Source organism: Trichomycterus rosablanca, chromosome 3, assembly GCF_030014385.1.
Source record: "Trichomycterus rosablanca isolate fTriRos1 chromosome 3, fTriRos1.hap1, whole genome shotgun sequence".
Classification (NCBI taxonomy): Eukaryota; Metazoa; Chordata; class Actinopteri; order Siluriformes; family Trichomycteridae; genus Trichomycterus; species Trichomycterus rosablanca.
Genome location: NC_085990.1, coordinates 19117215 through 19144945, shown reverse-complemented (window position 1 = coordinate 19144945; position 27731 = coordinate 19117215). Strand labels below are relative to the sequence as shown.

Below are 27731 nucleotides of genomic sequence, written 5' to 3'. Positions count from 1 at the left end.
GTGGATCAGACACAGCAGCACTGCTGGACTTTTTAAAATACCGTGTCCACTCACTGTCCACTCTATTAGACACTCCTACCTAGTTGGCCCACCTTGTAGATGTAAAGTCAGAGACATTAACTTCTTCAGCAGTTTCAGTTACAGTAGCTCGTCTGTGGCATCAATCAGCCCTGGCCTCCCATGACCCTGTTGCCGGTTTACCACTGTTCCTTCCCTGTACTACTTTCGATAAATACTGACCCCTGCAGACCGGGAACACTCAACAAGAGCTGCAGTTTTGGAGATGCCCTGACCCAGTCGTCTAGCCATCACAATTTGGCCCTTGTCAAACTCGCTCAAATCCTTACGCTTGCCCATTTGTCCTGCATCTAACACATCAACTTTGAGGATAAAATGTTCACTTGCTGCCTAATATATCCCTCCCACTAACAGGTGCTGTGGTGAAGAGATAATCAGTGTTATTCACTTCACCTGTCAGTGGTCATACTGTTAAGCCTGGTCGGTCTATACATATATATATAAATAAAATCGTCCAAGAATTACGTGAGAGGGTTTATCTGCTCTCATGCTGGCAAAATACACTAGATCGCATGTTTTAAACAATGCATTCCATGCCGAATACTTCTTCTACTCCCAGATAAACTGAGTTTGCATTGTATGAGGACTATCTGAGGACCTGCCAAGAACCACTAAAAAGCTTAATTGATAAATTAGACCACTGTAGTCTGATTTAAAGTAACAATCCATTTAGGTTTAAATCAAACTCTTTCATGCAATCTGGTTTAAAACACACCAATGTAAGGAAGGTTTGGACCAACTATTTATAAAGAAATTCCATTCCCTGCTTCTTCATATTAGGTGTGAAGTTTTCAAAGGACGATGAATCAGAAAGACATGCAAACTGCTGTGAACTGAATCTGAATCACAACCAAGGTGGATAGCTATGCTCTCTTTTGTGTTTTCTAAGTTCCCGCTGCCGTGTGATGCCCTAAAACCTCCCGGCACAGGAAGGCAGTTGCAACAGTCTTCCTGTTATGACCACCGTCGCTTCGTCAGTCTGTGACTCTCTGTGCACTACATGATGATTCAAAATGATTCATGCATTTTCAATTCACATCCACAGTTAGATGCAGCCATGTGAGACATTTTGCATAACGAAAAAATTGCTTAATTGAATGCTTTTTAACATGGGACAAATATTAAGGCATATTGGCCAAATGTGTTTATTGGTAGAGGTTTGGAAGTATTAATATTGTAAAAAAATCCACTGTCTAAAACTGCCTTATGAAATTCACATTTCTATTTTGTTAATAAGGCACCCTGGCGCCCAGGTGGCGCAGCGGAATAGTCTAGCACACTGGGATATAATAGCACACCAACGTCAAGATTCTGAACTCCATGTGCCACAGGTCGGCTGGGCGCCATCTGGCGGGCACAATTGGCAGTGCCTGCAGCAGATACTAATTGGCCACCGTATCTGCAGGGTGGGGGCCGGACTATGTGTGGGGTGGGATCTTCATACGCTGTGTAAGGACCCTGACTGGCGGAAGAGACGAGGAGGGCTGTGCATGTGTCGGAAGAGGCGTGTACAGCGACGTGCTCTCCTCGGATGCAATCGGGTGTCCCTCAGCAGTGGAAGACAAACTGAGCGTGAAAAATGGGGACAAAATGCATTACAAAAAAAAGGCACTCCAACTGAGCAGTAAACGCGCACCAATTCTGTAAAGTAAGGACAGTTCGGGTAAAATAAATAAAATAAAATGTACACAACCTTCTTACCTACATTTACTATAACAGAACATTTTGGATACATCGGCCAGTCCTGGCTGTCGCAATAACCCAAACAATGTATACACTTGCCTTGGCTACACCTATCTGGCATGTATATTCATGTTTGTTTGTTTAGTTTGAAGGATTTTAATGTCATGTTTTACACTTTGGTTCCATTCATGACAAAAACGGTAGTTACTAGTTACACAAGGTTCATCAGTTCACAAGTTTTAACATCAAACACAGTCATGGACAACTTTGTATCTCCAATTCACCTCACTTGCATGTCTTTGGACTGTGGGAGGAAACCGCTCCGGAGAAAACCCACACAGACATGGGGAGAACATGCAAACTCCACACAGAAAGGACCCAGACCGCCCCACCTGGGGATCGAACCCAGGACCTTCTTGCTGTGAGGCGACAGTGCTATCCACTTAGCCACAGTGCCGCCCCTGGTTATTTCATGAACTACACCTACCATACAGATAAACAATTACTGACTTTAGCCTATCTGCCTAACATGTATTACCGTTGTGCCACCCGAGCACCAGTTATGCTGCTTATATGATTTATAATTTACACGTCTACAAATTTCAGGCATCATCCAATTGTCTGAGGGAAGAAAATATAATAATGTAAAAATTAAAAACAAAAATTCCAGATTTATTATTGATCATAACACCAAGCGTATACACACTTTAATTACACTTATTTTGTTAAGGATATTAGTAAGCAAGGCATTAAAACGGAACCTAATATGGAATGCCATGGCTCTGGACTTAAAGCACAATTGAGTTTTGTTTCTAATGAATGGGGCATAAAAAAGGAAGTAGAAAAAAAACTTTACGCCTCATCACTTTCCTCTAGTATTCACCCCCATGTCAACAGTTTCAGGAACAGGAAATGGTTACACAGTGAAAAACATGCTGCACAAAATCAAGACAGTAGTTGATTCACACAACCATGAATAAGACAAAACACAATGACAGCCACATGCAACACCAACAAAAAGCCCATTTTATTAGACAGAATGAGCTTTGGCTTATAGGATAGATATTATAAACGCATCACTTTTCTAAATAAAATCTTTAACACATTCTCTAGGAAACCAATTGATCCTTGCTGCGCCCAGTTTTTATTAATTTGCTGAATTCTGGTCACATATTTTGCATTAAAATATACACTGATTTGATCCATGAAAAGACATTGGACACTCCTGGCCAAATTTCCACAGTAAAGTTAGTGTATTAATGTAACGGGTCCACCTGCCTTTGAGATCAGCATGTGATCAGCAGGGCAGCTGTAGCCTAGTGGTTAAGGTACTGGACTAGTAATCAGAAGGTTGCTGGTTCAAGCCCAAGCACTGACAGGTTGCCACTGTTGGGCAAGGTCTTGGCCTTGAGCAAGGCCCTTAACCCTCAACTGCTCAGACAGTACTCTGTCACAGTACCGTAAGTCGCTTTGGATAAAGGCGTCTGTAATGTAATGTAAACGTAAATCAGCATGGAGGCATGGTAAAAAAAAATATGGCTGGCACAGGGGGCATGGAAGCACAGGTGATTAACTAACAATCACCGTGCCTCATTGAGCGTTAATTCGCTTCAAATGGAAGTGTTTCTATTTAACACAGATTTTCCTACACTTTGTTGCCACATTAACTTAGCCGGTATCGCAGAACTTTTTAGCTTTCACGGCACTTTTTGAAGCGGGCCACAAATATAAATCAATGTCTGAAGAAGCAAACATCAAATGGGGTTCCTTCTCACAGCAGCTAAAAGAAAATGTGAACTCTGCTGTCTGATTAAGGTGCAGGAACGAGTGGTGAGGATTAACATGGGGCATAGCGTGGTTCTTTATACGGGTTCCAGCTCTTTGTGAGAAGATATTGCTGGCTGGTTTAAATAAAGCACACATATTAGAGAGGGTGGGTGCTAGGCCAGAGTGGGGGTGGTGAAAGCGACAGAGGAATTGAAATAAGAAATTGGAGGTGACTCGATTTGGGACAAATTGCATTATTGCATTTGGGACAAATAGAAGACCTATGTAGTTTAGAGTGTCCACAAACTTTTGGCATGACTGTATTCTTAAAATTATTCTTCCATAAACAGTCATTAAGCAGTTAAATGGTAGAAGGTTATGGTAGTTAAAAAAACCTCACAATGACAGATGCTGTCTATAAAGGACTACTATTGTTCCTTCCATAATAACTTAGATGTTAATCTAGATTATGACACACAGTATGGTCTATGGCCCTCCCACATGATAAATGCAGCCGTCACTGCAGTGAATAAGATTATGGATGGCGTGAGTGACTCACCATTTTTCTCACTTCCCGCGGCTACCTCGGCTAAATAGCGGTAGTAATCGCCTTTCATTTTCAGATAGAAGACTTTGCTTTCGGCTGGGGTCGCCTTCGGAATCAAAAACTTGTCCAGAAGAACCTGAAATCACATCAAAGAAACAGATTGGCATTGTTAGAGACTGGAAATACCACAGAAAATTCAGCACAAGTCTAGACACTCCTGGTCAAATTCCCCTGCTTTGTTGATTTCCTAGTCTTCATGCATCGTCTACATCCAACAAACTTAAATTCTGTGGCATGTTTTAGTTTTGAATTTTCAATTCATTGTCCAGGGCGGTCCGGGTCCTTTCTGTGTGGAATTTGCATGTTCTCCCCGTGTCTGCGTGGGTTTCCTCCGGGAGCTCCGGTTTCCTCCCACAGTCCAAAAACAAAGTCAGGTTAATTGGAGACATTGAATTGCCAAATAGGTGAATGGGTGAGTGTATGTGTGTGTGTCTGCCCTGCAATGGACTGACGACCCGTCCAGGGTGTTACTGTGTGCCTTGCGCCCATTGAAAAGCTAGGATAAGCTTTATTGGACCCTTTTTGAATAAGCAGTTAAGAGAGTGAGTGAGTGTTTACATTTACATTTTCAGCATTTAGCAGACGCTCTTATCCAGAGCGACTTACAGAAGTGCTTCCATAGTAAACATTTCATTACTCTAGTTTAAGTAGACAACAGTCCAAGAACACAAATCTGCTAAAAACTGTTACAACCAAAGTGTTGTTTTTTTTTTTTAAATGGAAAAGTGTGTTAGTAAGTAAGTACAAGTCAGCTTAAGTGCTGAGAAAAGAGGTGGGTTTTTAATCGTTTTTAAAGATAGCAAGATACTCAGATGTTCGGACAGACAGAGGAAGTTCGTTCCACCATTTGGGTGCTAGTACAGAGAAGAGCCTTGATGCTTGTCTTCCTCTAGCCCTGGGTGGAGGATCATGTCGAGCAAGACTAGTGGCTCGGAGGTTGCGTGGTACAGAGCGGGGTTTGATTAGACCACGAAGGTAGCTTGGGGCTGGTCCATTTTTGGCTTTGTAGGCCAGCATCAGAGTTTTAAACTGGATGCGTGCAGCTACAGGAAGCCAGTGTTGAATTCTATATATTCGAAAGAATAACACTGGATATTCTAAGCAGCCACTGTTAGGACCTTGAGCAGGGCCCTTAACCCTCAAAGCCCCAGGGGAGCCATACAATGACTCTTCGCTCTGACCACAGCTTCCAAACAAGCTGGGATACATGGAAAAAGAATTTAATTGTACTGTAAATGTGTGTCATTTTTAAATGCAGGTACATATGCAGAAACACCATAGGGGGTAAGTATTTGCTCTTTTGGCCCTCTGACTAAATCAGTGCAACTTTTTGCAAGCTGTTTCTAAAAAAAAAAAAAAAAAAAGGGTTAGTATGTACATTTGAATCTATTGCGTATTAAATGACATACGCAGCGAAACAGCTTTTGCGCTGGCTGAGCCACTTCCCTTGTGTGCCTCACACCAAAGACATTTACTGCTCTGCTTTCTCAATGAGATAAATTGCATATGTGTTGCATACAGAAATGAAGCACTATGGCAAAGAGGAATGCTCTACATTACTGCCACATTGCCTACGTTAAGTAGTTTAAAATCATAAAACTGGTGATGTGTTTAATACTTTGTTGGGTCACAAAAAGCTTGTTGGCTAACGGTTAACTGCAGGCTATCAATCGGACAATCGATCATCAGATTTGAGCAATATATATAAAATTTAATATACTATTAGTGGCATAAAACTGCCAGAGATAATGCTGATGTAATTAGCACCAGGTACTTTTACTATATTTTGCTATTGATATCCATTAGCTCAGCAATAATCGACATGCTGTCAGTTGTGTGCAAATGCTTCGGATTTGGTTTCACTAATGATACTGCTGTAACCTAGTGGCTACAGCAGTGGCATTAATGGCAAGCTGTAGCCTAGTGGTTAGGGTACTGGGCTAGTAATCAGAAGGTCGCTGGTTCAAGCTCTGACTGTACACCGATCAGCCATAACATTAAAACCACCTCCTTGTTTCTACACTCACTGTCCATTTTATCAGCTCCACTTACCATATAGGAGCACTTTGTAGTTCTACAATTACTGACTGTAGTCCATCTGTTTCTCTGCATGCTTTGTTAGCCCCCTTTCATGCTATTCGTCAATGGTCAGAACTCTCCCAGGACCACTACAGAGCAGGTATTATTTAGGTGGTGGATCATTCTTAGCACTGCAGTGACACTGACATGGTGGTGGTGTGTTAGTGTGTTGTGCTGGTATGAGTGGATCAGACACAGCAATGCTGATGGAGTTTTTAAACACCTCACTGTCACTGCTGGACTGAGAATAGTCCACCAACCAAAAATATCCAGCCAACAGCACCCCGTAGGCAGTGTCCTGTAAACACTGATGAAGGTCTAGATTAAGATGACCAACTCAAACAGCAGCAACAGATGAGCGATCGTCTCTGACTTTACATCTACAAGGTGGACCAACTTGGTAGGAGTGTCTAATAGAATGGACAGTGAGTGGACACGATATTTAAAAACTCCAGCAGCGCTGCTGTGTCTTATCCACTCATACCAGCACAACACACACTAACACACCACCACCATGTCAGTGTCACTGCAGTGCTAAGAATGATCCACCACCTAAATAATACCTGCTCTGTGGTGGTCATGTGGGGGTCCTGACCATTGAAGAACAGCATGAAAGGGGGCTAAAAAGATATATAGAGAAATAGATGGACTACAGTCAGTAATTGTAGAACTTCAAAGTGTTCCTATATGGTAAGTGGAGCTGATGAAATGGAGAGTAGAAACAAGGAGGTGGTTTTAATGTTATGGCTGATCAGTGTATACTGTAACTGTAATGTAAGTTGCTTTCGATAAAGACGTTTGCTAAATGCCAAAAATGTAAATGTAAAATACTGAAAAATGCATCAACACCATCAAAATCAATCAACCTCCCACCAGCTGATCCACATCTGTCAGTTATTCTCCACGACCTATAAACATACCAAAGCTCGGTACTCCAACGAAAAACAAGCACTCTGGCATACTAAGTCAAGCAAAGAAATATTAAGATGTAAACAGAAATGGAATATCTTATTCCAGTTTAGCATTTTAATACTGAAATGAGTAACAGATTGCCGTATTCCTCCTTAAATCCACATCATCCCACCTTAAGAAAACACTAAACAAAAATATGGCACACAGATCTGCAGTCCTTACACCTATAGCACGTCACCAAAGCAACCTTGGCTTGCCTTTGAGGCCCAGGAGGTCTGGTGACAGGCTTGGGTCTTATTGTTGCTTGCGAGACCTCCTTTCTATTGCAGGCAGTGGGAAGAGAAGGAGGAGGATGGGGGGAAAAAAGGATGAGTGTGTGTGTGTACCACCAGTAAAAGTAGGTCAGCAAGCTTGCTGTCTCTGTTCACAGCTCTGCTGGTCTGACTGTGGCTGTCAAACGAAGGAAGATTTATTATACTTATAAGTCTGCCTTAAATCACCTAGTTATATCCAAATTACCACCGAGGACATGGAATAGCAAGCAAGATGCTAGATAAGCTACACCTAAAGGCATATAGTGTGTGTTTAGAGGCAATGGACCCTGTGATGGCCCATGCGACAAAACAGAGATCATTACGTTTAATTAAAAATCATCTTTCTGTTTTTAAAAGCAAAATTACAAACTGTTTTTACAATGTAGCCAATTATTTAGAGTTTTGCGTTGATTTGAACTGTAATTTACAATCATTTTTATCACAGATGTTTCCGCTTTTGGGGGGTGCTGTTCAACATTACTGTCACAGTCGCCATGTTAAGCAGTTTTCCAAAATCCAAAAGCCTTGTTGACACAAAACTGGTGATGTTTAATATTTTGATGGGTTACTAAAAGCTCATTGGCTAACAGTCGTATCGAATCTCGGCTCTGCCTGCTGGCTGAGCGGCCACATGAACAACGATTGGCCTGTTGTTCAGATAGGGGCGGGATTAAGCCGAATGGGGACTCTCTCTCAGACTAGTGCGATTACGACCTCTGCTGGCTGGTTGGTGGCGCCTGCACGGAGATGGGAAAGGAGTGCGGTAGAGGGTGTAGCTCTCCGTACACAGCGCTGTACTGCACTGCACTCGTCAAGTGTAGGTGATAAGATGTTCGATTGCTGTGCATGTGTTGGAGGGGGCGTGGAGCAGCCTCGTCCTCCCCAATCAGGAGCAGGGATCAGCATTAGTGAGAGGATGATTGACGGGCAGAAATTGGATGCGCTAAAGTGGGAGAAAAAGGGAAAAAAAAATAATAATAAATAATAAAAAAAAATACACCCAACCCAACGCAACAAGTCAAATTCATATTTTCTGGTACAATACATTGTTTAAATCATTCAATAATAGCTTGCTTAGATGTAAACTTCTGGTAGCAAAATCAGTGATAAAGTAAAACCTTATCCTAAAACCCAGAAGGGGGTGGGCACTAACCAGGAAATGCGCCAGGCAAAATGCTATTCACATACCAAAAATCATTTTAACATCTTATTAAAACACAAGCAAAATAAAAGGCAGCAGTAATACGTTATCATCATTATGTTTTACCACCACTTTATTGTGGTCATGGTGGGTTCTGCTTTCTCTAAATCACTGGACACAATGCAGGAGAATATAATATAATAGAATGCCTTTATTTGTCATATATACATATACAGATGTACAGTACAATGAAATTCTTTCTTCGCATATCCCAGCTTGTTTTTTTGGAAGCTGGGGTCAGAGCGCAGGGTCAGCCACTGTATGGTGCCCCTGGAGCAAAGAGGGTTCAGTTGATAGCCCAAAGCTCTACCCACTAGGCTACCCCTGCCCCTAGTAATAGGACGAGACACAAATCCAATCATGTCTGTATGTAGACGCCCGACCGGCCGCTAGCACCGCTGGGGATCCAAACTCTGGATCCAAGTGGCAGTGGGCTAGTGACAATTACCGCTGAACCACCGCTGCACTTTATCATTCTTGTAGGGACCGAAAAAGCTCTTAAAGACCGAAGCTGTGATGGAACGACATTGAAAGACATGAGCCAAATGACTGGCCAGTTAAATCTACCTGGGCCAATCACTGGGATTTGCCCACCTAATTTGCATAAAATTGAGAAGCGAGTACTACCTACTAAAGAGGAGTCCTGCTTTTTCTGAATCACTGGGTGCAATGCAGTAATAAGACAGGACGCAAATCCAGAACCCCGCAGCAAAAACCAATCATGTCTGTATGTAGATGCCCGACCGGCCGACAGCACCTCTATGGATCTAAACCCTGAATCCAAGTGGTAGTGGACTGGTGAAAATTACCGCTGAACCACCTGAGCGAACTTTATCATTCATGGAGGGGCCAAAGCAGCTTTTAAAGGCTGAAGCTGTGCTGAAAAGAAGTTGAGAGACGTGAGCCAGACGACTCCAATTAGATCTACCTGGGCCAATCACTGGGATTTGCCCGCCTAATTTGCATAAACGTGAGAAGAGAGTACTACCTATTAAAGAGGAGTATTGTAAACGTAGCAACGAGGTTGGAAAGGTTGTAAGAGGATTGCATTCTTACAACTGCACATTTCTACATCAAAATTTGCCTGAATAAAAAAAAATATACAATGTTTAAACTGTTACCAGTGGAACTGTTGACAGAAACATTAGCACTGGGCTGAAGTAAAGCCTGCAGTTTTCTAGCATATACCTTCCAAACAGGACCATGCACTGTAACATCTGATTATCAGGACAGCAGGCTAATCACAGTACTTTATCTTGAGTGCTTCTGTTACGATCAGCTGCTTTGGTGCATCTTTCCTCTTGTATTCTGTAGTTGCCTATTGAGTTCTCTTTAACGTCTTTGTTTAGAAAAGTATAGAACTTTGTTAGAAATCCTCAATTCTTCAAAAATGAACAGCCAAGGCACTTGGGTTAAAAAGGAGTCTAATACACTAGCCCACCACCAGCCTGGGCGGGCCCTCGACAGACCCAATTAGCCATGTCCAAGGACAAAAAAAGTCAGACTGGGAGTCACCCCCTGCTGTGAGGCCAGGCCCTGGCACAACTAGTGAAGGAAGGCAAAGAGCATAGCGTGATCCTCGGTAGATAAGGCGGCACTTTGTGTGAACCCCCTGCTGACTAGTTAGAGCAGGCAGGTGCCAAACTTCGGTTTTACTTAGCCAGCCTGGGGCTGAGGCAAGCAGCAATGTTTGCAAGCAGCAATGTTAGTGATGTCCAATATAGTGTGTGAACGGAAATACATGGTTATTAAAAGTAAACGTCACTCGTATGTATTTTAGTATAGAAACCATACTGTCTATTTCAAATCCTTTCTGATGTGCCCTCAACAGGAGCACTTGTTCCCCTGTAAGGCCGCCTGTGCCTGGGACAAATAAGATCAGGGCTAAACTAATAGGCTTGCCTGAATGAGGACTTTGCACGTGCGGGCTAATTAGAGTAAGTAGAAGAGACTTAGAAAGATTATCAGCCTGCATTTTTCATCAATCTTTTGAAAATAAATAAATAAATCGCAATAAGTAAATACATAAACACGGCATTGCTGAAGTCATGGCTTTGTGTAGGCCACTGGAGTTTCACCACAACAAACTCAAGTCTTTATGGACCTCACTTACAGGTGCACAAAATCCAAATTTTGTCTTACCAGCACTTCATTGCAAATGGTCTTCAGCTCCTCTTCGATCTGCTCCCGGTATTCCTTGGCCATCTGCTGCTTTTTTTCAGTGCCCTCGGACTTCTGCTCGATGCTGGAGATGACCCTCCATGAAGAGCGGCGAGCACCCACCACGTTCTTGTATGCGACTGATAGCAGGTTGCGCTCCTCGTTTGAGAGTTCAGCACCAGCCTCTGTCACTGCCTTCATGGCGGCAGACATGTCTTCGTAACGCTCGGCCTGCTCGGCCAGCTTGGCCTTCTGCACCAGTTCGCTCGTGTCCATAGCTGCTTGGAACTAGAAAAGAAATATAGACACATTAATTTCACACATCTAATAATTGCAACAAAAAAAAAGAAAAAAAGAAAAAAAAACTAAAAGCAGCAATTATGGTGAAGCTTGCTAAAGATCACAGGGACAAAATAATCAAACAACACTTATACCCCTTTTCCACAAAAAAAACCATGGTTCTTGAACCGGTTCTGTTCAGGTTTCTCTGAACCTTGGTGTTCTGTAGAGAACCGACGCGCGTGTCCACCAGTTTTTAAGAACCAAGCAGCGTCATCAACGATGGGCGTTACTTAACGAAAGTTAAGAGTAGTAATATCATAGTGGAGCGTGTAGATTATGTGCGAGCATTTGTGCTGCTGTTACAGATGTTTGTTTTTATGTAAAAAGCATCAATCTAACAATCGGTGATAAGACGTGACGTGTTTGTCTCAGTTGTTGTTTTCTTTAGTTCATTAATGTGAGAAGCGTTTTGCGCTTCGCTTTCACCGCGACTCTCGACGCAAAAAAACTATTTGCTCAGCGCTCAGCTTGAGCGGTGAAACATCACTAAAGTTCCACAACACGAACATCCATCTGTGTGAAATATACATCAAATCTACTCTAAATTACCACATGTATCTGTGTTTAACTGGATTTAATTCACGTGTGGGAATCGAAAAAGCTTCACGCTTTATTTTTCACGTTAAGCATTTTTCGTTCTGTCCGGGTCACTTTTATCATGTAATATCACACAATTCACCTTTCTAAAGACGCTTTGAAAATATCAGTGGCAAACTGGCTCAAAATGTAATCAGGTGAACTTTAAAAGATAAAAATGCAGCATTAAGCTCCATACGAGACACCAGCTGACGCCATTGTTGCTAACGCTATGCTGTACAAGACACGCCAACAGATTACGTCACGGTTCGCGCTGAAAAACCAAGTATTCTGTGGTGCCAGATTGGCCCGCTAGTTCGCTGTCTGGAACCTCTTTTTTTCAGTGGAAACACACGGAACCGGTTCAAAGTCAAGTTCGGGAACCAGAACGGGCTCCGTGCCGCGTCGGTGGAAAAGGGGTATCTGATGGATGAAGTTACAGAACCGCAAACACCTTAAACTTTTGTCTGTACGACTGGTTTTGAAAATAAAGTGAAAAGTTCACAGATTCACAAACAGTCCTTGGATTAGAGAAGCATGCATGATTTACAACATGCTCTCAAGACTAATGATGAGTCACAAAAGTTGTAAGACGACCCAAAAGCAGCAGGAACAACAGTTATGCCATGGGAAAAAAAATTAAAGAAAGGTGCCTTTATCGTCCGTTCCAACACAACATACAAAACTCCTCTGCCAAAAATAATGCAGAAAGCCGACTGCCTGAACCTTGCACACAAGCATTAAGAAAGAGGAACAGTGTCAGATAAACAAAATGGAACACTTAAGCAATACTTTAGATCTACATTTGGAACAAGGGCTTATGTATGATTCGCACTAACAGTGAAGTATAAACGTAGTGGCACCTTGATATGGGGCTGCTTCTCTCCAAACAGTGATGGTGCATTAGACGTTAGAAAGTCATCACAAGCATCTCAAACCAGGATGGTTTCTAAAATGTGTAAGTGTCCAGCCAATCTTTTGATTTGAACTTCACTGAGACAGTATAGAAAATATTAAAAATGCAAGCCCATCACAAGTTTATTTATATTTACTATAAGCTTATTATTGATATAGACATCTCAAAGATTTGCCAACAGCAACCTTTGGTGTGTAACTGCCAGGATGTGGCATCAAATCATCTGGAAAGACAATGCGATCCACAGTTTACAATAATCATTGTGATAGGAAATCCCTTGTTCAATAAGCATTCTCATCGGATGTTTGTTGCTTCAATAGTTCTATTACGCATTATATGGTCAAAAGTATGTGGACTAGGGATGTCCCAATCCTATCTCAAAGATCGGAATCGGGGCCGATCAAGGCATTTTTTAACTGATCGGTATCGGCTTTACTAAGGCCGATCCTAATTCCGATCCTTTGTTTTACGTCAGCATGTCTGCTGTGTGGAAATACTTTAAATTGAAAAGTGAAACAAGTCCAACAGCGGTGTAATGTCTGCAATGCGAGCGTTTCACGAGGCGGTAGTAGCAGAGCTGCGTTCATTACTGTAGAATTTTACTGTTTATATGGTGTGTGAGTCGAGGATCACTCCGGTTTACAAAACAATAACTTTTAATCCGAGTATGAAAACTTCAGGACCATAACATACAGCGTTACCATGTTACAAGACTGAACGACATTTCTGTATCAAGCACTCTAATTGGCTTAGTTATGTAACCGAGAGTTGTAGTGATGCACTTGCTTAATATATTCACAAATTGTCGGGAGCATAACACTTTATTAACTTCTTCGGTTAGCCAAGCACGCTATTCCATGCACTATGCCCCAAAGGGTCAAAACACATTCACTTCGCGTAGAAATGTTCATCAAACCATTGTCACAATACAACCACAGAAATGTTTGTTACAGTTACAACACGGCAGGCAATTATTTTCCTACAGCACTGCAGAGCTATTCAGCTGTTAAACATATACATTGGATTAATTTGAATAACTGTAATGTACTTGAAATGTGTGCACTGTGGGAACAGTATTATCTAGTTCTTATCTAGACAATATCTAGAAAATACAAGTATCGGTTTGAGACTCGGTATCAAAATTAAAGATCAGGATCGGGAACAAAAAAACATGATCGGGACATCCCTAATGTGGACGTATGAGCTTATGAACATCCCATTTAGACACTGTGGCCATTAATATGGAGCCCAACCCCCTAGCTATAAAAGCCTTTGTTCTTCAAAAAAGGCTTTCTGCAAAATTTTTGAATGTGTATGAATATTGTTTCCTAGTCAGTTAAAGGTCTGTGTGATCAGGCACTGATGTTGGATGAGAAGGTCTGGCTCAAAGTCAACATATCAATTCATGTCAAAGGAGTTTAGTGTGGTTGAGATCAAAGCTAAACACCTCAAAAGTAAAACAGTTCTTTAAAGAATTGATTGATCTATACTTAGCAATGACTGTGGGTAAAATACCTGGAGTAAATACTTCGGAGTATTTTTTGATTTTGTTTTTGTTTAGCATCACAGGCTATTTACTGCTATAGATTTTCTGACTTGACATGACTGGCATAAATTTAGCCGATGAAATGTGTGCAGTGACTGTTTATGACCTTTTAAGTTATAGCCCTAAATGTAATACATTTAAAACTTGATTCTAAGGTTTAAATTGATGAAATACTATAGTCCCACTTATGTCTGAAACCATGGGTAATATGCAGGTGCAAGTGAAAAGATGCAGTCGGCTACTGCACACGTGTCAAAGGAGGCGTGTGTCTTGGCTCTCCTCAACCAGGGTGGAGATAAACATCAGTAGAGAGAAAGCATAATGCAATTGGGCAATTGGATGTGTAGGAGCCACATTAGAACTTTAGTTAATTTTTCTTATTTCATTTGTTTGTTTAAACATTTCTAAGACTATGCTCTCTCTGCAGATAGAGGAAGGTTGCTGGAAAATTTAAGAGGATGTTCTTCCAGTACTCACTGGGGTGCTGATACCAGCTCATACAGTCTTTGACCATGTGGTGCACCTGAGCAGTGATAGTAAAGCAAACCAAGGAACACTATAGTTTCATTTGGTTACCTTTATTCTGTTTGTTTTGTTGATCAATATTGAACCAACACTTGCCTGGACATGGACTTAATGCAGTGCATGCGTCAAACAACTACCATCAGTTACTCCAAACAACTACCATCAGGTTGGTTTTTTTTTGTTGCAGGGTACATCTTGTTTTACGCTTACTGTCGGGCGTAATAAATGTTAAATAAATTCATAATTAAAATGAGCTAAGAGCGTCATTTTCCCGCCACCTGTTCGCATCCGTTGCTGCCGAGTGTCAGGCTTTGTGTTTTAAGATGGAAACAATGGCAACATTAATTATAGGCAAGTTTATTAATGATCAAATTGAGTTTACACTCAATAAAATACTTGTAATTTAGACTATATTTAAACAGCCTTGGCGTGCTAAAACACTTAATGACAGTTAATATGGCATTGCAGCCTACAAATATTCTCTTGCTGGAATGATTTAAATGTATTTTTTCGTTGAATAAAAATGTATTGAAATGAATAATAACTTAAAATGTAGTATATATTATGTTAATTATAGCTACTAAATAGATGGTTAATAGTGGCGCGACAACCAGGCTAGATTTCCTCTGCTCTCTAAAGTCGCATACAGGTACAGTACGTGTGTATTTGTGCAATGAGCACACCATCAGAGAGAGTTTTAGTGCCGTCGGGAACATTGCTACCCCACTCAGATCCTCTCTCAAACCACATCAGGTGAACATGTTGGTTTTTCTAGCGCGCATGATAACGCAGGTTTAAGGTCTTACAGACTTTATTCTTTATTCTAAACAAAAGAGTTTCGTTTTATTTATTTATTGTTTTTACCATATTTTGATTAGATGTGCATTTAAAATATTTAGCCTAAACAGCTTTTTTTTTCGTTTCACAGTGTATATCTAGTCTAGGCTAGAAGCTAAATTTAAACCTTTTTTTTAATAGAGAAAAGACATGCATTTTTATTACGCATCCCTGCTCTGTTCTGTATTTAACATTAAACACGCATTTGATTTGTCTTAAAGTTGTCTCATCTTTGTCATTAAAAAGCAATAATATACCGAATTATAGCCCAACAATAAAGCTTGTTTATATAGCTCTAAAATCCAGATAAATTAAGTAATTTAAAAAAAAAAAAAAAAAAAAATGGCGATATTATCACATACCGCGGTGTTGAACCACGCTAAATACCGCAAGGGGAAATTCTTTCACTGCGACAGCCCTAGTTGCAACACCACAATATTGTTAGCCATCTTGCTCCATGCCATGCAACAAGACATTTACTGACCTTGTCCATTGACATAAACTCACAGACACCCAAGATCTGCTGGCATCACAAGATTGATAGGTGAGACAGAGTCTTTCCTTTCACTTAAAAAGCTTCCCATTCTTGGCATAGTTGGATTTAGACACCATCACAAAATAGTGTCCAATCTGAACACTACCATACTCAATAGTAGAGATGTCGGGGTTTTTAATTAAGATCGGGGTTTTTGGCACCGATTCCGATCTCCTTTCAGGGACATCGGCCGATAGCCGATTTCGATCGGGGGGGTGATTAGCAGTAAATAAACTTAAAAAGAGCCTCACAGTAAAGATAAACCGGAGCAGCGCGCGCACGTGTGTGTTTGTGCCTTTAGAAGAGACGCAGTTACAGAGTTACAGAGACGCAGAGTTCACAGTATCGCTATAAGTGATTAATTGATTCATGAGTCGATTCGTTTTTATGTGAAGCGTAAGTTTCTCTTCTCAGTTATCTCTCTGTGTTTACTGTTATTAATTAAATGTCGTGGTTTTAAATAAACCCCAGCTACTACAGAACATTTTGTGTGACTCTCTTACATTAAAAAGCTTAATTAAACCGCTATTACCACAGATCTGTAACCGACTTTTTCTAAAAGTTCAGCAGATGATCCTGAACTAACGAATTTGGTAATAAATAAACTTTTGCCTCGGATTGGCTCTGTAACGTCTTCTGTTCTCATCTACATCACAAGTAAGAACCGCTCACGATTTACCAAAGTGAACCAGGAGTTTATATAACGTGCTGATAGAATCGACTCAGATGTGACCGGGTTGAATTATCTTTTTAAAGTAAATATTACAATCAGCAAAATTACATCGTAAGAGCTTTCACCATGGTTTCTGTACGTTTGTTGATGAATGGTGATGTGATGGTTGGTGCTTCGTAGCTCAAAGTCTGGATCAATCCACTGAGCTGTTAACTTAACATGGTCTTTATATATCACACGATCGGATCGGCTACTTTTAGGAAATATCGCCGATCGCCGATAGCATATTTTTATTAAAAATCGGCCGATACCGATTCGTAGTCGATCGATCGTCCCATCTCTACTCAATAGTATAGATTGTTCAAACCAAAAACTGTAAGAGTCCAAACTAGGGCTGGGCGATATGGATCAAAAATAATATCTCGATATTTTTTAGCTGAATGGCGATATACGATATATATCTCGATATTTTTTCATCCCATACGGTAATAACAAAAAGACACTTCTGAGACAAAGCTACATGTTCCAAATGTTATACAGGCACTTTTATTAACATTCAGCTGTAGATAAACATGAGAAATTCCTCAAAAATAAACTATTGGCATATATTAAATCAGGGGTCACCAACCTTTTTGAAACAGAGGGCTGCTTTAAGGGTACTGAGTAAGCCACTGGGCTACTTGTAGGATACAAACTTCCTGAATAACATAAGGTTGCATGGTTCACCTTTAATGATAATATTATGATTAATAATAATAATAAATATTCATATATGTGAAGAGAATAATTATTAACAATGATTTACCATGGCAGGAAACACAGACATATTTAAATATGTAACATTATTTATTTCTGAAAGTCAGAGCAATCACATCTCTGATATTTTTGTAAATATTGTTCCTGATGGTTTTGTATGAATAAGCACATTTGTAGCATTTCGATCAAAATCACAATTTTTTTAATTAATTAATAAAATTTTTTACAAATGATGACTTCTGTAGTATTTTTTTAGGAAATCATTAACAGTCCCATCTTCAAATAATGTCCCGTTTGTACTGATCCCGTTTGTACTGATCACTACTTTTGTTTTAGAACAAATCATGAATCGCAGAGACAAACTGGGAGAAGGGAACGACGAACTGTCGGATCTAACTGGAACGCAACATCTATATCGATATAAGCGATATTGTCTTATCTTATATCGCGTATGAAAATATATCGATATATTTTTAAAACTCGATATATCGCCCAGCCCTAGTTCAAACCACACATTACTGGTTGTTTCCAAACCTACATAATATAAGCTAACTAACCCAGAAACTAAGATTGTGTCGAAACCACATGACAGCACCACAAAATATAGGATATACTAGCTAAGCCAGAAGCTAAGGTTGTGCCCAAGCCACATGACAGTACCACATGGTATCAGCTAGCTAAGCCAGAAGCTACAGTTGTCAAACCTTATACTTTTGCACTTCATAGTATAAGCTAACTAACTAATAAGCAAATGTTTTGTCTTAAACACATAATAGTATAAGCTAGCTAAGCCAGAAGCTACCAATTTATTGGACTACATAATGTCAGCTATTAAATTGGATGATATGTTATCCCCCACACCTCAAACTATTGGCATACATAGTATAAGCTATCCAACTATGGCTACGGCTGTATTTGAACTACATATAAGACAGTAACACATAGTATAAGTTATCTAGGCCATGTTAAGTCCAAACATCATGCTACATACTAAAAGCTAAATCAAAAGCTATGTTTGTGTCCAAAATGCATATTACTATTTTACATAATATAAACCATCTAAACCACAAACTACTGTACTGCGTAGCCATAGATTGGGTATTAGATAGTTTGTAATATGTAGTACAGTAATTTGGTTGAATGCCTTGTTATATATACATGTACAAATGTACTGTACAACAAAATTCTTTTTCCGCATATCCCCGCTTCTTTGAAAGCTGGGGTCAGGGCCTTATTTAGGGCCCAACAGTGGCTGCATGGCAGCGCCGGATTTCGAACTCATATACATATACTTCTGTATTACATAATATAAGCTATCTACACCAGAAGCTATGGCTGTGTCCAAACCACAAATTACTGTACTAAATAGTACGAGCTGTCCAATACAGAAGCTATGGCTGTGTCCAAACCACAAACTATAGTACTACATAGTATGAGCTGTCCAATACAGAAGCTATGGCTGTGTCCAAACTACAAACTACTGTACTACATAGTATGAGCTGTCCAATACAGAAGCTATGGCTGTGTCCAAAACACAAACTACTGTACTACATAGTATGAGCTGTCCAATACAGAAGCTATGGCTGTGTCCAAACCATAAACTACTGTACTACATAGTATGAGCTGTCCAATACAGAGGCTATGGCTGTGCCTAACCCACAAACAACTGTACTACATAGTATCAGCTATCCAATACAGAAGCTATGGCTGTGTCCAAACCTCAAACTGCTGTACTACATAGTACGAGCTATCCAATATAGAAGCTATGGCTGTGTCCAAACCACAAACTACTGTACTACATAGTATGAGCTATCCAATATAGAAGCTATGGCTGTGTCCAAACCACAAACTATAGTACTACATAGAATGAGCTGTCCAATACAGAAGCTATGGCTGTGTCCAAACCACAAACTATAGTACTACATAGTATGAGCTGTCCAATACAGAAGCTATGGCTGTGTCCAAACTACAAACTACTGTACTACATAGTATGAGCCGTCCAATACAGAAGCTATGGCTGTGTCCAAAACACAAACTACTGTACTACATAGTATGAGCTGTCCAATACAGAAGCTATGGCTGTGTCCAAACCATAAACTACTGTACTACATAGTATGAGCTGTCCAATACAGAGGCTATGGCTGTGCCTAACCCACAAACAACTGTACTACATAGTATCAGCTATCCAATAAAGAAGCTATGGCTGTGTCCAAACCTCAAACTGCTGTACTACATAGTACGAGCTATCCAATATAGAAGCTATGGCTGTGTCCAAACCACAAACTACTGTACTACATAGTATGAGCTATCCAATATAGAAGCTATGGCTGTGTCCAAACCACATACGAATGTACTACATAGTACGAGCTGTCCAATGCATAAGCTACAGCTGTATCCAAACTACTGTACTACATAGTACAAGCTATTCAATAAAAAAACTACACCTGTGCCCAAACTACTATACTACATGGTACGAGCTGTTCAATACAGAAACTATGGCTTTCTCCAAACCACAAAATACAGTATTACAATAGTACAAGCTATGGCTGTGTCCAAACCAAAAACTTCTGTGCCTCATAATACGGGCTATCCAATACAAAAGCTATGGCTGCGTCAAAACCACAAACTACTGTACTACATAGTATGAGCTATCCAATACAGAAGCTATGGCTGTGTCCAAACCACAAACTACTGTACTACATAGTACAAGCTGTCCAATGCATAAGCTATGGCTGTGTCCAAATCACAAACTGTTCTACATAGTACGAGCTGTCCAATGCATGAGCTATGGCTGTGCCTAAACCACAAACTACCGTACAACAATAGTACAAGCTATGGCTGTGTCCAAACCACAATCTACTGGACCACATAGTACGAGCTGTCTAATACAGAAGCTATGGCTGTGTCCAAACTTCAAACTACTGTACTACATAGTATGAGCTGCCCAGTGCATAAGCTATGAGTGTGTCCAAACTACTGTACTACATAGTATGAGCTGTCCAATACAGAAGCTATGGCTGTGTCCAAACTACAAACTACTGTACTACATAGTATGAGCTGTCCAATACAGAAGCTATGGCTGTGTCCAAACTACAAACTAATGTACTACATAGTACGAGCTGTCCAATACAGAAGCTATGGCTGTGTCCAAACCCCAAACTACTGTACTACATAGTATGAGCTGTCCAATACAAAAGCTATGGCTGTGTCCAAACTACAAATTACTGTACTACATAGTATGAGCTGCCCAATGCATAAGCTATGAGTGTGTCCAAACTACTGTACTACATAGTATGAGCTGTCCAATACAGAAGCTTTGGCTGTTTCCAAACCACAAACTAAAGTACAACAATAGTACAAGCTATGGCTGTGTCCAAACCACAAACTACTGGACCACATAGTATGAGCTGTCCAATACAGAAGCTATGGCTGTGTCCAAACTACAAACTACTGTACTACATAGTATGAGCTGTCCAATGCAGAAGCTATGAGTGTGTCAAAACTATTGTACTACCTAGTATGTGCTATCCAATACAAAAGCTATGGCTGTGTCCAAACCACAAAATACTGTACTACACAGTACAAGCTGTCCAATGCAGAAGCTATGGCTCTGTCCAATCCACAATACAGAGGCTATGGCTGTGTCCAAACCACAAACTACAGTACTACGTAGTATGAGCTATCCAATACAGAAGCTATGGCTGTGTCCAAACCACAAAATACTGTACTACACAGTACAAGCTGTCCAATGCAGAAGCTATGGCTGTGTCCAAACCACAAACTACTGTACTACATAGTACTAGCTGTCCAATGCAGAAGCTATGGCTGTGTCCAAACCACAAACTACTGTACTACATAGTACAAGCTGTCCAATACAGAAGCTATGGCTGTGTCCAAATCACAAACTACTGTACTACATAGTACAAGCTGTCCAATACAGAAGCTATGGCTGTTTCAAAACCACAAACTATTGTACTACCTAGTATGTGCTATCCAATACAAAAGCTATGGCTGTGTCCAAACTTCAAACTACTGTACTACATAGTATGAGCTGTCCAATACAGAAGCTATGGCTGTTTCAAAACCACAAACTATTGTACTACCTAGTATGTGCTATCCAATACAGAAGCTATGGCTGTGTCCAAACTTCAAATTACTGTACTACATAGTATGAACTGTCCAATGCATAAGCTACGAGTGTGTCCAAACTACTGTACTACATAGTATGAGCTATCCAATACAGAGGCTATGGCTTTGTCCAAACCACAAAATACTGTACTACACAGTACAAGCTGTCCAATGCAGAAGCTATGGCTCTGTCCAATCCACAATACAGAGGCTATGGCTGTGTCCAAACCACAAACTACTGTACTACATAGTACTAGCTGTCCAATACAGAAGCTATGGCTGTTTCAAAACTACAAACTATTGTACTACCTAGTATGTGCTATCCAATACAAAAGCTATGGCTGTGTCCAAACTTCAAATTACTGTACTACATAGTATGAACTGTCCAATGCATAAGCTACGAGTGTGTCCAAACTACTGTACTACATAGTATGAGCTATCCAATACAGAGGCTATGGCTGTGTCCAAACCACAAAATACTGTACTACACAGTACAAGCTGTCCAATGCAGAAGCTATGGCTCTGTCCAATCTACAATACAGAGGCTATGGCTGTGTCCAAACCACAAACTACTTTACTACATAGTACAAGCTGTCCAATACAGAGGTTATGGCTGTGTTCAAACCACAAACTACTGTACTACATAGTACAAGCTGTCCAATACAGAAGCTATGGCTGTGTCCAAACCACAAACTACTGTACTACATAGTAGGAGCTGTCCAATACTGAAGCTATGGCTGTGTCCAAACTACAAATTACTGTACCACAATAGTACCAGCTCTGGCTGTGTCCAAACCACAGACTATTGTACCACAATAGTACAAGCTATGGCCGTGTCCAAATCACAAGCTACTGGACCACATAGAACGAGCTATCCAATACAGAGGCTATGGCTGTGTCCAAACCACAATACAGAAGCTATGGCTGTGTTTAAATAACATAGTAGTATATTACATAGTTCAGGCTATCTAAAGCCACAGCAGTACCCAGACCACATACAACTGTAATACATAAACAGAATATACATCTATTTTTGAAGTCTGGTGTCCTTGTTTTTTCCACTTCAAGGACAAAAACTGGTGAAATTTGCGATCACGGTTTATCTTTATTTATTTGTATCTATAACTGTAAATATAATGAATACAAATTGCACTACCGGAATACACACTATCGCCTACAGCTGATGTACGAAACATCGTTAAAGTTAAGCTGAATTGTGTCCACAAATGTATGAAGAAAAGATCCTATGAACGGAATATTTCATTTTAAAGCGTTTACCCACATCAAATTTACACTGGCGGCACAAGCACATGAGGAAAAATGCGGATGTGCTTTTATTCCCCACCACACCCAGTTCTTCCCCAAGCAAGAACACCTTCAGGCCCACTAATCGTTTTCAAGCTTTACACCACTAGCACAAGATTAACACTCACATACGAGTTAAAAGCTTAATAATACAGAGACAAGGCGTACATGAATGTGATCTTAACAAGCTTAGCTTTGAAACATCAAGCATTGTATTGAATTAGCCTGACTGAAAGCGCTTACTAAGAATAGCAACATTCACGAGCATCTACACTTAACGTGCACATTTCTATACTCTTTACATCATTAATGCTAAAATGCAGTAGATGATCAGTGCATTTGGAAAGGTGAGCGATTAGAAGAGATTATGGATGCTTTAATTGGCACTTCTGAGTGGGAGCTGTTGGCAGTGGGCGATCGGTTTGACATGTTCGCTCCTGCCCGCCTCGTCCATTTTCCTGCTCAATCTGGACCACTTTAATCGACATAAATTATTGCATTTTGAATCCAGCTACATTACTTAGATGTCTGACATTAAATCAACGAACTGAAAATAAACCACACTGTTACACTGGATGAATTATAACGGATTGTCAGGGAGCATGGAGGCCTGTCAGCCAATTATTTATTTACGGTCAGTATCAATCCTAACCAAGCTAGCCATTAGGAGATGTACTTATATAACACACGGTTTCGTAAAACAGTACGTGGTCAGCAACGCCTGGAAAAACACACTCCAGTACGAAACAATACGTCAAAATCAACGCACCACTAACTGTGCGGTTACTATTCAGGCATAGTATTTAGTACGCTAGTATTAATTGTCTAAGCCTGAAAACGCACCCTTCATTACTAAATAGTATGTCAAATCAAAGTCGCGTGGTTGCTATTAAGACATGCTAGTTAGTACGGTAGTGCGGTTTGAGACGCAGCCCACGTCTAATAGCTATACTCCGCTAGCTACTTGCCCACGAGCTACTGTTGTTTATTCATACCACTGGTATTATGATACCAGTTACTTCATAACCATTATGGCATAAATGTAAGGAAAAAACTAAAGGAAAACAATAAACTAGGTGGATAATAATGGAAGACCTACCTGGATGAGAGAGATGGATGAGGATGCTCTTGTCAGGCACTAGCTAGCTAACTGCGGCTCACTCACAGCTGATTCTCGCGGGGCTCGGTGGCTCTCGAGCACGGGGTTTCCCTCCAATCACACCGGCTGCAGGGGCAGAGCCCAAACCGCGCGCGGTGACGTCAACGGTAACCAAGGCGACGGCTGAGCCATGTACAAGAAGCTATACAGCAATATGGTTGTGCACTGTGCACACAACTCATACTACTGTACTACGCAGTATAGACTATTGAAAGATCAAAAATATTTGAAATGACATGCTGCTGCAGTACATATTAAAGACTATCTTGAACATGAAGGCATTTTAAATAACATTTTACTGTATAACCAACTAGGGTTGCCAACTTTCAGAACTGGAAATAAGGAACACCCTGGGCTGGCGGGTTGGCGGAGGGCATAGGGTGGGGGGGTGGGATGTCAGGTGTTTACCTGAGCGGGAGCGGGTAGGCGGTATAAAAAATATAACGGGTCTTACACCGTCATAGGTTTCACCGTCATAGGTTTCTCAATAATGCAAAGAACATTTTTACATAATCCATCTTTACATTGACATGCAGCCCCGGTTCTGGACTGCGTTGCTTAGGGGGGCAGTGAGAAAATCTGGGGGGGGGGGGGGGGGCAAGCGCCCCCATAGTGTCGGCCCTGCTTGTGTTACTTTAGTTTCGCCCTAAGCCGGAAAATTTTTGCGCTCTGCCCACTGCGCTACTCAAACAACGGTGTATTAAATAGGTTGTTATGCTGATATGCCTGCGCACACACGCCGTTACTAAGACTAAAAGTGAACACTACTTAAAATAATAACCAAATGCTTTCTAATTACCACTGTAGCAGCAGTTTCCTTCTGTTTCATACATACATTTGCCCTGTCTCAGTCTAATCTGCAGCATTTCTCTCCCATTGATAAAACTACGGAACAAAGTGCGTCCCGTATCAGTTCAATACGGAACGCGACGTTTAGTTTTCAAATAAGGAACGATTCCGTTTTTTACGGGACAGTTGGCAACCCTATAACCAACTGTATAGTACCAGCCATTACAATCATTGTTATTTTAATACACATTAATATACTACAATACTACATAGTAACGATGATCTGTATCAGTGCAGACTTATGTTGATGAATGTGTACTTTTATGTTGATGATTCTGCATAGTTAGCACATGCTTATCGTAAATTGATTTTTAGGAATCAAAATTTATCTTTGAGCTTTTCATTAACCATTTAATGGTCTGCTCTACCATTTGGTTAAGCTTACTTTGAGTCTAAATACTTGGATAAAAATAAGCTGTATTTAAATATTCTTATTTGGGCCGTATCTCCTGCTTGATTAACGCGTTAAACTCAAAAATATTGGTAGACGGGCCGCTCAGGTGGCGCAGCGGTAAAACACATGCTGAAAACCAGAGCTGGGATCTCGAATACATCGTATCGAATCTCAGCACTGCCTATCGGCTAGGCTGAGTAGTCACATGGACAACGATTGGCCTGTTGTTCAGATAGGGGTGGGATAATAAAAAAAAAAGCCGGATAGGGACTCTCTCATTACTAATGCAATTACGACCTCTGCTGGCTGATTGATGGCGCCTGCACAGACACGGGAAAAAGAGTGCTGTCAGGGTGTATCTCTCCGTACACAGTGCTGATCTGCATTGCACTCGTCAAAGAGTAGGTGACAAAATGCATACGGCTGCTGCCCACGTGTCAGAGGGGGCGTGGGTTAGCTTCGTTCTCCTCAATCAGAGCTGGGATCTGCATTGGTGGAGAGGAAGCATGACGCAATCGGGCACTATATACAGTATATATATTGGTAGACAGTTTTAAGAAAACAGCCTCTCTAACCTTTATATCAACTTCAATCTAGCTGCTGAAAGTTGCATTATTTTGGTGATCATCTCAAGTGTTTGGTAGAGGCTCATTAAAAAATACTGTGTTCACTAGTAAAAACAATGTTAATTGCTTGTTGTTGGTATAGAAATGCAAAGAAAATTTTTTTAAACATTATTTTCTTGGTGAGACCATTAATGTGTTAATTAGCAAAATTGGAATTGGAAATGTTTTAGTTCTGTGTGTTATTTAAAAGAGTACATATTTTTACATGGCAGTGCAGACGGCTAAACTGGACAAACCAGATGTAAAAAGGAATAGGTAAAACCTGCAGACAAAAAACTATGTAAGAAATCTAAACAATGTCTTAAAATCACACTTAGTTAGATTTATGTTTATAAGAGTATACAAGCACAAGAACACCGTAGATATTTCAGCTGTTTAAAATAATATGATAATAAAATTGCTTAAACAGTATATAGAAAATGGTCTTTGTCAACTGCCATGAGCCCCCTAACAATAGCTAAGCTTCTTGACAGTGTTGAGCCCTAAAAAGAAAGTACAGTAGACCCTTGACTTACGAATTTAATTGGTTCCGAAGGGCTGTTCTTAAGTCAAAATGTTCGTTAGTTAAATCTATTTTTCCCATAAGAAATAATGTAAATGAAATTAATCCGTGCCAGACCTCCCAAACCACCCCCTTACCTAACCTTTCTAATGTCTTAAATTGTCTTTATTGTTATTAGTATATTTTCCTTTAAATCTTAAATTATAGAATAGACATTCTCGTAATAAACAATAATAAACAACAATACCCAGTAGTACTGTACACAAAACACACATCACATTTCAGTACAGTACGTGTGCTTTACTATACATCATAATACATTTCCTTCTTTTTTATAAAATGTATTTAGCAGAAACAACAATAACTCTCATATTTCTCTATTATTTCCTTCTTTATTTCAATAGTATTATATTTTGTAGGTGTAATTGCACAAAAGAAAGAATACTTTACTTAGCGAATTCCTTCTTCTCTCTCACTCACTGTCCCCTCTGTCTGATACACAGTGACAGCTACTGGCAGGAGTAATTATACAACAACAAAAGTAATAGGTTCATTTTCTTAGCACTACGCTTCCTCTGCACCTTCTTTGAGGCCATTTTAATATCAAATTTTACAAAATATAAAGAAAACACCGAAAAAAACGTCTGCTGTCTGCTCACTGTATATACTGTATATAGAGAAAGAGACGGTAGGAGTTAACTTGTTCGTGACATCTTGTGTTTCCCGAATTTCAGTTCGTAATCCGAAATTTGCACATACGTTAAGTTGAAAAAGATCGTTCGAAACCCAAAATGTTCGTATGGTAAACCGTTCGTAACCCAAGGGTCCACTGTACCTTGTATAGCATAACAGTAACTCTAAATTGGCAGAATCTCTAACTTTGCCAGTGTAAAAGATAAGATTCGATACAATATTACTCAACCTGATCGCAGATTTCATACAAATGTAGAATTATCATACATTTACAGTACTGACAGATGGATTAGATGAACAAGTATTTTACATTTGTACCTTTTATTATTTATATGTGTTGAGTTAGCTTAGGTTGCAAAAGACAGGAGAAGCAGTTTGCCAAAAAAATTCCAACCGTAAATTAACACCAGAAGTCAACAATGGATTCTTTCTATTGGGCAGGTAGAAAGTCCCTGCTGTTTTTGTTTGGTGTGGGCACGGGACCAGGAAATGCATACCACTATGTTACTATTGTTCTAAAATGTATTTAATGTCTTTTTAAAACCCAGTACAGCAGTTATATATATTT

General features: G+C 40.2%; 1 protein-coding gene across 1 annotated transcript in view; it reads right to left on the bottom strand.

Annotated features, from left to right (window-relative positions):
* Positions 1-24149, bottom strand: part of ywhabl (tyrosine 3-monooxygenase/tryptophan 5-monooxygenase activation protein, beta polypeptide like) — a 34730-nt gene extending 10581 nt beyond the window's left edge. Inside the window, exons 1-3 of the mRNA XM_062991002.1 lie at positions 24040-24149; positions 10784-11089; positions 4088-4211 (exon numbers count right to left, since the gene is read on the bottom strand). Coding sequence (XP_062847072.1) covers positions 4088-4211; positions 10784-11077 — 418 coding nt within the window. The 5' untranslated portion in view covers positions 11078-11089; positions 24040-24149. The remainder of the gene's footprint in view (positions 1-4087; positions 4212-10783; positions 11090-24039) is intronic.
* Positions 24150-27731: the final 3582 nt, after the last annotated feature.